The sequence below is a fragment of the Esox lucius genome, chromosome 2 (assembly GCF_011004845.1).
Source record: "Esox lucius isolate fEsoLuc1 chromosome 2, fEsoLuc1.pri, whole genome shotgun sequence".
Classification (NCBI taxonomy): Eukaryota; Metazoa; Chordata; class Actinopteri; order Esociformes; family Esocidae; genus Esox; species Esox lucius.
The window spans coordinates 19923393-19937549 of NC_047570.1; the positions used below are offsets into that span (position 1 = coordinate 19923393).

Sequence of the window (14157 nt, forward strand, 5' to 3'; positions counted from 1 at the left end):
TATGGTCATGAACTTTGGGTCATGACCGAAAGGACAAGATCCCGGATACAGGCGGCCGAAATGAGCTTTCTTCGCAGGGTGGCTGGGCGATCCCTTAGCGATAGGGTGAAAAGCTTGGTCACCCGGGAGGAGCTCAAAGTAGAGCCGCTGCTCCTCCACATCGAGAGGGGTCAGCTGAGGTGGCATGGGCATCTGTTTCGGATGCCTCCGGAACGCCTTCCTGGGAAGGTATTCCGGGCCCATCCCACCGGGAGGAGACCCCGGGGAAGACCTAGGACACGCTGGAGGGACTATGTCTCCCAGCTGGGCTGGGAACGCCTCGGTGTCCCCCTGGAAGAGCTGGAGGAAGAATCTAGGGAGAGGGAAGTCTGGGCATCTCTGCTTAGACTGCTGCCCCTGCGACCTGGCCCCGGATAAGCAGAAGAAAATGATGATGAGGAATATATATGTTGAACTGTCAGTGTGGAAAAGGTTCCGTAACTTCAGTACTGTAGAAACTTCTTTATTTCTTAGATTCATTACAATATTACAAACCTGTAGTACAATCTGCAACATATCTTGGGTATGACATTGCTAAGTATTTTTTACTCCCACAGACACTCAACTACCGTATCACTCTTTGGGCAACAAAGCACCTGAATGAGATGAACTACTTACTATACTACTAATTACTACTGACCAGACCAACCTGGTGTCTTTACCTGTGGTTTTGTCCTTTGGTTAGCTCACTTATAGGTTCTAATGAGAATATGTGGATTTGAGTTGGCAATTTAGATATGATCTTTGTTTGACTGATTAGGGCCAACTTCATCGGCACATTAACCACTTAAACCAAATTTTTACTGGATGGGTTTTTTCTGTTCCAAAAGTTTACCATATCTGAATGTTTGATGAGATGAGATGTTTTTTGGATAGGAACAGTGAAGATCTCCTTATCCAGATCACCCCAGATGTACTTTGTTTTCCACTTTGAATCAGTTAAAGGATTATATTCATGCCATTTACATTTTGACACTAAAGTTTATGTTTTCTGATTTACTGATGATGCATAAGCAGTTCTTCATAGTATTACAGTACTGCTGCATGTTCATTTTACCAGCAGACATACGCTTCTGTATTTTTGTTCACTTCTTAAAATAATGTCTATTGCAAAGCAACAACAATTCAACTTAAAATTCTTTATGCTGTCTTCACATCTTGCTCTGCTGCACATATAATAATTTAAATAACTTGTTCTAAAACCATTGTGAAGGCCTATCTAACATAGGAAAAAAGTTGTTTTAGAAAGTTAACGTACAAGGATGCTTGATTTTATTTTCAAAAGTGAATGTGTGTGACAGCCCATTACATTTCTATGTGAAGTGTTTTTAGGTTATATTGCTCGCTTTGCTGAATGAAGTTACTGAAACTAACAGGTGAAAAGACATGGTCAACCCCCCCCCCAACTCTTCACAGTTGCATTCCTCTTTCACTGGTGCATAATCTTTAGCTTTGTATAATCCAATATGTATGTCTAATAGGCCTTCTCATAATGAGCCAAAACATTATTGTGGCTAGCTATTGAAAGACCTATAATAAGAGCAAGGACACTATATTTTCAAACTCATCAGAATTGTATTCTATAAGTACCCACTTTCATGGGTGCACAGTGTGTAGCTTAAAATGTACTGTATGTACTGCATATTATATGTACAATGTGCACTGCAAATTCTATACTTAATGTATTTTAATATGTAGTCAGTTGTGAAGTATAATAATTTAACAACCCATTAACATTGCTTCACATTAGGAATATTATAAATGTATAATGAGCAATTTGGCACATTGTTCCAGTAGTCTTTATGCAGGTGTTGTCTGGTAAAACATTAGTTTTACCAGAGGAGAGAGGGTAGTAGAAAAAGCACCCTGCATTTGACTGATGACATTGTATCAATTCTGGATTGCTTGAAGTAGGGTGGAAGAAATGATTTACAGTTATCGAGGCAAACAATAACCAGTGTTGATATTTTACACGTGTTGCTGGCGTTTTATTTAGACTCACTTCAAAAGTCAACATAATTTTTAGTGGAGAACATAATGACTAGGCCTAATTCATGTTGCGAATAGATCGAGGTAATGAACAGTTTTACTATTTCGTGAGGACTTTTATTTTGGAGTACTTTTCAGCGTTGCTGACAAGAAGCTGTTAAGATTTTTTGTAGGATTGTTTGTTGGCAAGAGACTACAGTAGCTAGCGGGTTTTCATTTGTTTACTTTTTGTTAGCTAACAAGATTGCTATTCATTCTCCTTGTTTTGCTAACTAACTAACTGTAGCTACACGGTTACAGTAGGCTGTCATTATTGGAAAACTGAACAACCTCAAAACCGAATGGCTACTACCATAAGCACCCAACGGGGACAGGTAAATATAACGTTAGCTAGCTGGGTAGCTAATCTTACTCCCAAGTCACCACTTTGTTTACGAAGTTAGCTACTACGTCTTTGAACACATTAAACATATGAGGATCTTTTAGATACTTATAAATAATTACTTTTAATTTTAGTCAAAGTTGACCAGCCTAACTCTAACTATCGTAGATATGTAGCTAACGTTTCGTGCAAAAAACACCATGACGTTTGTTAATAATGTTGCCAACGTTAGCTAGCGATGTAATATCGAACGCCGTTTGGGTCCTTGCACATAAACATTAAGTAACGCTATTCGACGCATTGAATAATGGTGACCCGTCAAAAAAGAAACAGATTTTAGAAATCTCCTGAAAACAATGACAAACAACTATGTGAACGCCGTTGGGGTCTATGCTTGTCACAATTAACACGTTAAAGAACAACATTTGAAATATCCTGAAAACAATGATTCGTCTCTTCAGTCATTTTAGATTTTCTTAAAAGTGATCTTGATTCATGTGACTATAGTCATTCGTTATATTACAGTTGAACACTAAAACACCCGTAGCTAGATAACGAACTATAATGACCAAACAAATATCCAACTAGCCCTGATGGCCCACGCAAACGCTAACTAACGTATTATAGAGGCTTACTGCTAGCTTACTTGTGCGTTGCTGTAATGGAAAGCGTTTTAGGACTATTGAAATGATGACCTTCCTAGTTATCTAGCCCAGACAGATTTTTGTTTTGTGGATATTTCTGTAGGGGAGAACATCGTTTGCATCCAGCTAACGTTTTTTTCTGAGTAACAGACCAAGCTAAACAGATGATGTCATATTTTATGTTTTAGGGGATAACATCGTTTACATAGAATTGCTGAGGCAGATGTCACTCAGAACTTGACATGCATCGTAGCTTACGTACCAGTGAATCGCAATCTAATATGAATCAAAGTTAAATACATTACGTGTAATAGTGTAACCACCATAGATATTAGAATAACTCTAGATAGGCCATAGTCATAGTGCCCCATACATCAGAATGGAGCAATTTGTCCGCCATCTTACTTGGGACCTGTTCTAAACCAGCAACAATAGAAACACATGACAAAAGTGACATATGATATCTTTATAACTGTTGTATTTCCTTAATATAGAAATAACCACTGTCATGCATATTAAATATCTATATACCCTGTGAATGGGAATTTCCAGTTATTTAGTGCTTGAGTACTCCAGCATATCTAAAAAATAATAATGTTTACTTGCTCAAAGGTGGTTACATTTTATGTTTATTTTAGTGCAATACAATTGGCTTTCAGGTAAAGAAAATGATCTATCTGAAAACATTGCCATATGTTATTGAACTGAATCACACACAAACAAATAGGATAAGCACAACAGAACAGGAGAAGACTTTCGCAAAAAAAAAAGAAACATCTGTCACTTTTACTACACTAAGTAATAGCAACATGAGGTAGAACACAATAAAAGTTGTCAGTGGCTGAACTCATGAATGCTCTTTTGGCTGAATGGGCACAAATTCCCACAGAAGCACTCCAAAATCTTATGGAAAGCCTTCCCAGAACTGGCGGTTGTTAAAGCTGCAAAGTGGGGGCCAACTGCATATTAATGGCCATAGTTTTGGAATGGGATGTCCATTGAGCTAATATAGGTGTTATGGTCGGGTGTGCACATATTTTTGCCCATATATTGTACCAATGGTTGTTTTTTCATATGGTGTAATTGCGAAAAATGCTTTTTAATGTTCTTTTAATGTTTGTTGTTTGGGTCTAACATCACTGGAAACCTTTTGTTGTCTCGTCGATGGGCTATTAGCAAAATGGTAGAAAGAGGCCGTAGAAGCCAGGCGCGTGTCTTCTTCTATGTTGGCTGACTCGTCATTGTCACTGATCAGGCCTACCACCGTGGTATCGTCTGCGAACTTGACGATGGTGTTGGAACTGTGTACAGGAATGCAGTTGTGGGTCAAGAGGGAGTGCAGGAGAGGGCTCAGCACACAGCCTTGTGGAACACTAGTGATCAGGGTGGATGAGGTGAAGTTGTTTAACCTGATAGACTGGGGTCTGTTGTAAATCATTTATACATTTTAAAGTACAACCCAGTTCCCAAAAAAGTTGGGACACTGTGTAAAATGCAAGTGAAAACAGAATTCAATGATCTTCATGTCATTAAATCCCTATATTTAATTGAAAATTGTACAGAAGCAACATAGGCCTATAAAATGTTGAAACTGAGAAATTTTATTGTTTTTGGAAATATATATGCCCATTTTTTATTTGATGCCAGGAACAAGTTTCAAAAAAGTTAGGACATGGGCATGTTTACCCCTGTGTTGCATCAACTCTGTAACTAAGGAACCAAGAGACCAATTGCTGTAGTTTTGAAAGTGAAATATATTCCCATTCTTGCTTGATATAGGATTTGAGCTGCTCAACAGTTCAAGGACTCCTTTGTCTTATTTTTCATTTCATAATGTGCCACATCTTTTCAATGGGTGACAGGTCTGGACTGCAGGCAGTTTAGCACCCAGACCCTTACTACGGAGCCATGTTGTTGTATTATGTGCAGAATGTGGTTTGGCATTTTCTTGCTGAAATTAGCAAGGCCTTCCCTGAAAAGGACATAATCTGGATGGCAGCATATGTTGCTTCACATCCTGTTTGTATTGTTTAGCATTAATGGTGCCTTCACAGATGTACAAGTTACCCATGCCATGTGCACTAATGCACCATAGATCCATACCATCTTGGTTGCTGGCTTTTGAAATGTGTGCTGATAACATGCCAGACGGTCCCTCTTGCCAGACGGGTGAATCCCAAAAATAATTTCAAATTTTGATTCCCAGGACAGTTTTCCACTTTGCCTCAGTCCATCTAAAATGAGCTGTGGCCTAGGGAAGGCGGCAGTGTTTCTGGATCTTGTTTATATATGGTTTATTCTTTGCATGGTTGAGTTTTAACTTGCTGCATATGTGGATGCGGCAATGTACCGTGTTCACAGGCAGGGGTTTTCTGAAGTGTTCCTGAGCCCATGGAGTGATGCCCACTACAGAATTGTGTCTGTATTTAATGCAGTGCCACCTAAGGGCCCAAAGATCACGGCCGTCCGATATTGGTTTTCAGCCTTGTCGCTTGCATACAGAGATTTCTCTGAAACAATTGATATATTGACTTTTTACTATTTTCTGTTGAATATAGGGTTTAAATTAATTGCAAATCATTGCATTCAGTTTTTCTTTACATTTTACTGGAAAAGGGGTTATATTAAACATTTAACGTTTAAGGCATCTAATGTATATTAAAGTATATGTATGGTTTTTGGCTTTTGGCCACAATATTGTTAGCAATCAGTATTTACCTTTTTATAGTTTAACTCCACTCTTCATCCCACTTAAAGTGATAGTTCGACCTAGATTCATATTTGGGTGATATAACGATTGCCCTGAGTTGTTCTTAAAAAGCCCATGGAGTTTCTTTTCACGATAATCCATTATTGACCTCTGTCACAGTCTGGAATTAGCATTTGTAGCATCGTCCAAATTCATCAATTGAAATTGAGCACCCTGAGTTACAACAGCTGCATTGCTAGCGGATAATAACTCAAAAAATCTAATCTGTCATGCTAACATAATTTTTGGACTGCATACTGACGAAGCATCTGGCAGAATTTGGATATTTCAAACAAAGAAAGAGGCTGTAGAAAGAAAGTCTTGGTGAACTCCATAGGGTGGTACTCTTTTAAAAAGACTAACCGCTGCCATATTACCAATGTTGTACTTCCTTTTTTAATCACAATTTCTTCATCCCTTATCTTACTTTCAAATTGCTTTCGCCATGGAAACGACTTCTCTCTTAATCATTAACTCAACACACTCTATCAGTGATGTGTGTGGCACATACATGAACATGCATGCAGTGTCGTTGGCTTATTGCTCATACTTGATTGGCTGTTTGTATTGCGTTTTAAACAGGTTATCTTTTTTGTAGGTTGAGTAAAGTTGAACAAAATCTATTAGATTAGATTCAACTTTATTGTCATTGGACAATACAAGTACAGTACAATGAAATGCGGTTAGCATCTGAGCGGAAGTGCAAATAGAGGAGGGGAGAAATGGGAAGAAACTGTTCCTGAGCCTGCTGGTTTGGGATCGAAAAGGCCTGTACCGCCTGCCTGATGGTAGGAGAGCAAACAGTTTATGGCATGGATGTGAAAGGTCCCTGATGATCCCGTGTGTCTGTTACTCTTCACCAGTGAACTGCTGAAACTCTAATAATGAACTGGAAAAAACACACAATAGGGTTTGACCAATGAACTGCATATATTGTTTGGTCTATTGCACTTCCATCACTAGAGAATATATGTGGTGCGTGGATCTGGAGGAGAGATGGCAGTAACGTTCTACAGTGATTACACAGGAAAAGCCAAACCCCATTTCCGTAACATGGAACTTTTAAAATACATTTCTGCTTTTCTTTTTCTGTGCAAAGAATGTAGTTTGTAGTTTCTCTAGTTAACTACACCACTACATGGCTAAAAGTAGTTAACTACTAAAATCACTCCATCAAACTGCTGCAAATTGTGGTTGAACTACATGAAATTCACAACTCCCCAACAGTAGTTTGTGGGCATAACATATGTATGTGAATCAGATCAAGCTCTTGTTTCTAATCAAGCTATATGTTTTGGGAATTCTGAGATTTCTAAAATGGTAGTTTGACAGCTCTCACTGCCTTTTTTGGAATATTCCCCAGAGCACAGATGTAAGCCATTTTATCTAAAGCCTTTTCAAGAATATTTATCTAATCAAAATGTAATTTTTAATCAACCATAGGAGAGGTATAGCCAAAGCCATATCTGATGAAGATGCATAGTAAGCCAAGTTGAGGATGTAATCTTGTATAGTGACCTGATTTTCCTTATGGTGTGGTTTTCATTTTCTCACTTTCTTACCTTTCCTCTGTCAAGGTATACATTGGGGAGTTGCCCCAGGACTTCCTACGTATTACTCCCACCCAGCAGCAGCAACAAGTTCAGCTGGATGCTCAAGCAGCGCAGCAGTTACAGTATGGGGGATCACTGGGCACTGTTGGACGACTCAGCATCACCGTGGTCCAGGTGGAGTGTCCTGACTGTGATTTCTTTTTTGGTTTGACAAATTTGAATGCAGTGACATTGTTTGTTCTAAATCACTCATCTCCCTATTTTCTCTAGGCCAAGCTTGCTAAAAATTATGGTATGACACGCATGGACCCTTACTGCAGAGTCCGACTAGGTTATGCTGTTTATGAAACACCCACAGCCCATAATGGTGCAAAGAATCCACGATGGAACAAGGTTATCCAGTGCACTGTCCCGCCTGGAGTAGACTCATTCTACCTGGAGATCTTTGATGAGGTAAACCTCAGAGGGTACACCATGGCGCTTGCAACACCAGGGTTGAGTTCAGTTCCCACATGTACCAATACAAGTAATGATTATGAAAATGTGATCAGTAGTTTAAGAAGGGTTTGCAGCAATGCAGAATAATTGATACATTTTAGTTGGGGTAACACTTTATTTAACACCCATTTGTATCATGTATTATACAGGATTAATTTAACTGTATAAGCATTGTTATGCAGTCTTATATAGACTCATAATTCAGTATATGGAACATTATGAGTGCAAGAATAACCCAAATCATTTATCATTTACAATAACACAGTGCTTCATAATTAGTAGTAATTCAGCATTATTATGGTCATCAATGTGAATCATTTCAAATATTTTTGTCAGTGAGAAGCACATCACAACTACTGTATCATAATCTTTGTGTTATAGCATACTTTGAAGCAATAGTTTGATGGTTGAGCAGGTGCATTAATCAGATTAATTTCAGTCATTGGTGGCAGGGAATTCAAATAAATGAAGGGTGAAAGGAATTGTAGTTATAATTAAAATAATAGATGTAGGGGAGCAAACCCCCCCCCTTTGCCTAGGGGGGTTTCCTAAAATGCACTTAGTTCAGTAAGTTCATATCAGTTCCTCTTGCGTTGTGTATGTACATGTACTGTAAATATTACAACTTGCATTGTCAAATATACCTTAAATCTGTTTTGCAATAGCGTTAGGGATGTTTGTAATGCAATATTATCTTGATTCTTTGATCACCATAACAAAATATTGCAATGTCTTACGATATACTCAATATTGCCATTCGATATAGGTTTTACAATTCCTTATTTACTTTTCTCGTCGCTAATTATTTTTTCTCATTGGTTATCATATACATAAAGCCAAACATAATATAAAACATAATAAAAAAACTTATAAGTAACGGCTTTAATGTAAAATGTATATTTGTGCAGATGAATAGTATAAACAGTGCTTGAGGGGACTTGTGCACCACTTGGTAACCTTACAGACATGCAGTTCTTGAACAAGCCATTAGGAAAATAAATAATTAAATACCAAATTCATGTTATAAACTAATCTGTTCATAAACAATATACACCATAAAACACATAACAAATATGTATGCTGTGTAATGTTTCCTGAAGAAAAAAAGTATTTCTAATAACAAGTGTTGTATTTCTGCAAATTTCTAAGCCAAAATATAAAAGATTAGACATTTTCAGCTGCCCCAGTAAGGAGGATGTGGTGGTAATGGAGGCAACCACACTTCTGTCTGTGGGGGTTCTCCCTGAAAACCTAGCCGTGGTGGAGCCTTATGTCGTACGCCACACGTGAGCAGTGTGCATGATCCATGTACCATGTGTGTGCTCGGCATGAGCACCACGGTATTTTATAGCTTTTATAGCCAACAGGTATGTAGCTGTAGGTCATGAACCTGTTACAAATAATATAAAACAATGTAGATTTAATTAAGGAAATTAAACAAAAATATTTTGAATCAAATTAGTAACAGACTAAGTACCTGATTCTGACGAAGTCATTCAGTGCTGTCTTATGCTAACACATGCTTTATAGTATGTGTAATTCAAATCCATTCCCTTATATAAACCTGGAACATTTCACACAATGGTGCATTGAGGCTTAGGTTTGTCCTTCCTTCCATTGCTCTTGTTCATAGTGGAAATCAAACAGATAAGTTTGTGACCAAAACAAACTAGAATGCAGTTAGAATGCTCCAAGTTGAATATGATCACCATCAGTTTAATCAATGGATGGTTCAGAGCTCTGTCCCTTTCCCTCTTCTAATTGATCAGAGTTAATGTTGGGCAGTAAATATTTTTGCAATCATTCGGGTTGAAAAGGGTTTTTGCTTGACCAGATGGCATCAACAGAAAAGATAACCATGCCAGAGGGTGTTTTTTCAGTCATGTGCTGGTGTCCAAACCATGTACCAGTGGGTGCCACCAACTGAAAAAAATCAGTGGCATCAGTGCCACTAGAGGAAAATGCTAGTCTGGAGCTCTGTACTCAGGCACAGACACTCTGTACTCTTTATTAAGGTTCTCTGTTATTCTACCTGAAGTCCTATTTTTTATTGAACAGTATTAGCTGATTTCTAAGAAAGAATTGCAAAATAGTACATAGAACCGCTTGTCACTTTTCCAGAGGGCATTCTCCATGGATGACAGAATTGCATGGACACACGTGACCATCCCAGAAGGCCTGAGAGAGGGCAGTGTGGTTGATGAGTGGTACAGCCTCAGCGGCAGACAAGGAGACGACAAGGAGGGCATGATCAACTTGGTCATGTCTTTTGCTGTGAGTTCATGAAACATCCAGTGTATTGGGATACACATTGTGGAGATTGACAAACAAAATTTGGTTGATTTAAACTAACAACCCTTATCTCTTCTACTTGACCTTCATGGTTCAGAACATGCCAGCAGGTATGCACATGTCTCCACCAGTGGTCCTCATGCCCACTGTCTATCAACAGGGAGTAGGATACATACCCATTGCAGGTGAGTAGAACCATACTCTCCACTTTTGACAGAGACCCTGCAGCCATCTAAGGCTGTAGACTAAGTCAAATGGCACAGACATCTTTCATTACAGTAACGTGTGTAGGAAACCTTGACCAACCCATGTCCACCACACTCGTGGAATGCTGGGTTCTATTGCTCTGTCTTTTAATTTGGAAGTGGTAATACTTCCTTAACCCCATCCATCTGAATCTGAGGGAAGAGCACAACTTAGGGAGAACTACATCTACATCTAACTTGAATGGCTCAAGAGATACTGTTATGGTTAATTTAAGCTAAATAAGCAAATTAGGGTAATACTGTCATACATTTGGAATACTTTCCACATTTTAAGCATTGCCTAAACATGTGAAACAAAGTCTGTTTGCTCTCCAGCCAAGCTGAAGCACTTCAACAAATGTGTTACGAAACAAATGTGTTCAGTGTTATGAAACACTAATTATACACTGTTTCTTTTGTCTAAGAAATATTTAACATTACACCAAGTCACCTTAATATTTAGTAATTTTGAGTTTTCGTGGGACAAATATAATCTAACAGAACCTAAATTCAATGTAATTCAGTAATATAAAAGAATTGGTCAGGGGTTTGAATACTTTTGCAAGACACTGTATGTGAAATTCAGTGTCTTGCAATTTCCTGAATGGAAAGAGACATCTGTTACAAGAAAATAAAATGCTATTTCTCATTCAATTCCTGGAAGAGGGTGTCTCAGACAATTGTCTTAAATAATTTCTTGCTTTGGCTAATAGTAAACAAAGCATTTTGGAGGATATAAACTGTTCAGTTCCATGTCCAATCAATAATCTGTAATGGAGCTGACACATTAATGTTAAATAATGGTGTAATTGCCTCCGTATTACTGTATGTCCGTTTTCTCTGTTCAGAATACGGCATGCTTAGATAAACAGCCCAACAATTATTTCTATCTATTTGTCTTCATTCCCCTTTAAACTAAAGCTGCTGCTCAGGGCTCCACTAGGTCCCCTCCCAGAGTCTGTTTCTATTGTGTATATACAACCCCGTTTACAATGAAGTTGTGATTCTGTGTAAAATGGAAATAAAACCTGAATGCAAATAATTTAAACCCTATATTCAATAGAAAATAGTACAATGAAATTGAACAATTTTATTGTTCCTTGAAAAATATATGCCCACTTTGAATTTGATGCTAGCACATTTAGAAAAAGCTGGGACAGGGGCAACAAAAGACTGGAAAAGTTGTGTAATGCAAAAAAAAGAACAGGTGGAACATCTCAGAAATTATTATGTTAGTTGGCAACTGGTCAGTAACATAATTGGGTTTAAAAAGAGCATCCCAAGGTGGATGAGTCTTTCAGCAGTAAATATGGGGAGGGGTTCACCACTGTGAAAGACTGCATGGGCAAATAGTGCACCAATTTAAGAATAAAGTTTCTTAACATAAAATTGAAACATTTGGGGATCTCAATCTACGGTACATAATATCCTTAAAAAATTCAGAGAATCCAGAGAAATCTCTACGCAAGAGACAGGTTCGAAAAAACAATATTGGATGGCTGTGATCTTCAGGACTACAGACGGCACTGCATTAACAGACACGATTCTGCAGTGGAAATCACTGCATGAGCTCAGGAATACTTCCGATAACCATTGTCTGTGAACACATTACGTTGCAGCATCCAGAAATGCAAGTTAAAAATCTACCATGTAATGATGAGACCATATATAAACAAGATCCAGGAACACCGCCGCCTTCTCTGGGCATGAGCTCATTTAAGATGTACTGAGGCGAAGTTCAAAACTGTCCTGTAGCCTGGCAAATCAAAATTAGAAATTATTTTTGTGAATCTTTGACGCAGTGTCTTCCGGGCAAAAAATAAAAGGGGACCATCCGTGTTGTTATCAGCACACAGTTCAAAAGCCAGCATCCTTGGTTGTGTGGGGGTGCGTTAGTGCACATGGTATGGTTGACTTGCATATCTGTGAAAGCACTATTGTGGCTGAACAATATATACAGGTTTTGGAGCAACATATGCTGCCATCCAGATGATGTCTTTTTCAGGGAAGGCTTGCTCATTTCAGCAAAACAATGTCAAACCACATTCTGTGCGTATTACAACAGCATGGCTCCGTAGTAGAAGAGTCTGGGTGCTAAACTGCAGTCCAGACCTGTCACCCATTGAAAACATTTGGCACGTTATGAAACAAACAAAAGACACAAAGGGAGCAGCTCAAATCCTATATCAATCAAGAATGGATTAGGCCTTTGTAATGTTTTCTTTGTACTGTTTTCAGTTAAATATAGGGACAAATGATGTGCGCATTGCTGCATTCTGTTTTTATTTGCATTTTACACAGCGTCACAAATTATTTGGAAATGGGGCAGTATTTAACTGAAGTGATTCATCACATTTTGTGTTTAAACATGCTTGGTTGTCTTTTTTAAGAAAAATATAATTAAACATGATGGAGCGCCTCTGCCATTTAATGAACAAAACCCAAAACAATTACAAATGTGCCTGGAGGTGTGGCCAGTAAGTCTGGTTCCCCTAAAATGTCTCTCAGCTTTAAAAACTGTTGACCTTTATTTATCAGGAGATTGTTCTGATTTGCTTTTCTCAGGAGTGCCTACTGCATACAGCCCAGGAATGGTGCCAATGGGAATGCCTGCAGCACCCACTGTCACCCCACAGGAGGCACCCTGTAGCGAGGAAGATCTTAAAGCACTGCAGGACATGTTCCCTAATCTGGACAGAGAGGTGATTCGCACTGTGATTGAGGCCCAGCAAGGTAACAAGGATGCTGCCATCAACTCTCTGCTTCAGATGACAGAGGAGCTGTAACAGTGGAGCTACAAGTAAAGCCATTGTGGCGGCTAGAACATTGCCCATTCCCAGCCACAGCCACAACACTCTGCACATTTTGTAAATATGCACTCAGGCCTGCAAGCTCTCAACTGTCTCACAAAAGCAAATCCAACAATTCTTATCATTTTTGTTACAGTGTATCTGTATAATTTAATGTGTAATGAAACAATGCATACTTTAGCTTTGTTCCCATTCCACCTCTGGGATTGGAACAACTGGGTTTATCTAGTCATACGTGTTGTGATGCCTGGTTAACTTCTCAATTCTACATTACAATTGACATTGATGCGGTGTTTTGTGGTGGTAATGAAAGGAGTAGGTCCTGTGATAATTGAGAAAGCACTTATTGTAAAATACATTTTATAGAGCCCTGTATCCAGTCTTCTTTTTGTGTTTTCACAAGTGATGTCTTCCGCATACGTGTTCTATGTATTATATATACGCAGCCTCTTGTAGTTCTAAACATGCTTTGCACCGCGTGTCTTCACATTTTAAAATTAAATAAGTGATTATATTCCCAAAAGAGAATTCTACAGATCTTATTTAGATCTACACAATCTACTTCACATATTCCAAATGGCTAAGATATATTAAATTAAGATGTATCAATTGCATATCCCCAGAGTTCGTACCTTGGACTGGCAGTACAGTTGTGTATCATTGTGCATATTATTCTTCCAACTTTGCACAAACCGTAGGAAAACTGTGTACATTGTTTTTATTGTTTTTAAGAACGTAACTGGTGCCTTCAAGAAAACTCATCACTTCTTCAAAAGCATTTTTTTCTCCTTTGTATTGTTTCCGGGGTTACAGTAAATACACAGGACATGGTGGCTGATTCACAGACTGAGGTTTCATAAAAAAACGGATGAAAGAAAATCTAACACGGCACTTTTACGAGTATACAACAAAGGAGGGGAAGCTGGTGACGGTGGCTGATGTAGTGGCTAGGGCTC

The 14157-nt window shown here is 38.5% G+C and overlaps 1 protein-coding gene across 1 annotated transcript; it reads left to right on the forward strand.

Annotated features, from left to right (window-relative positions):
* The first annotated feature begins 2197 nt into the window (after positions 1-2197).
* Positions 2198-13718, forward strand: tollip (toll interacting protein). Its single transcript, NM_001303801.1, is given in 6 exon segments — positions 2198-2402; positions 7381-7530; positions 7627-7809; positions 9976-10128; positions 10244-10331; positions 12957-13718. Coding segments are annotated over 6 exon segments (828 nt in total). The 5' UTR covers positions 2198-2369; the 3' UTR covers positions 13178-13718.
* The last annotated feature ends 439 nt before the right edge of the window (positions 13719-14157 follow it).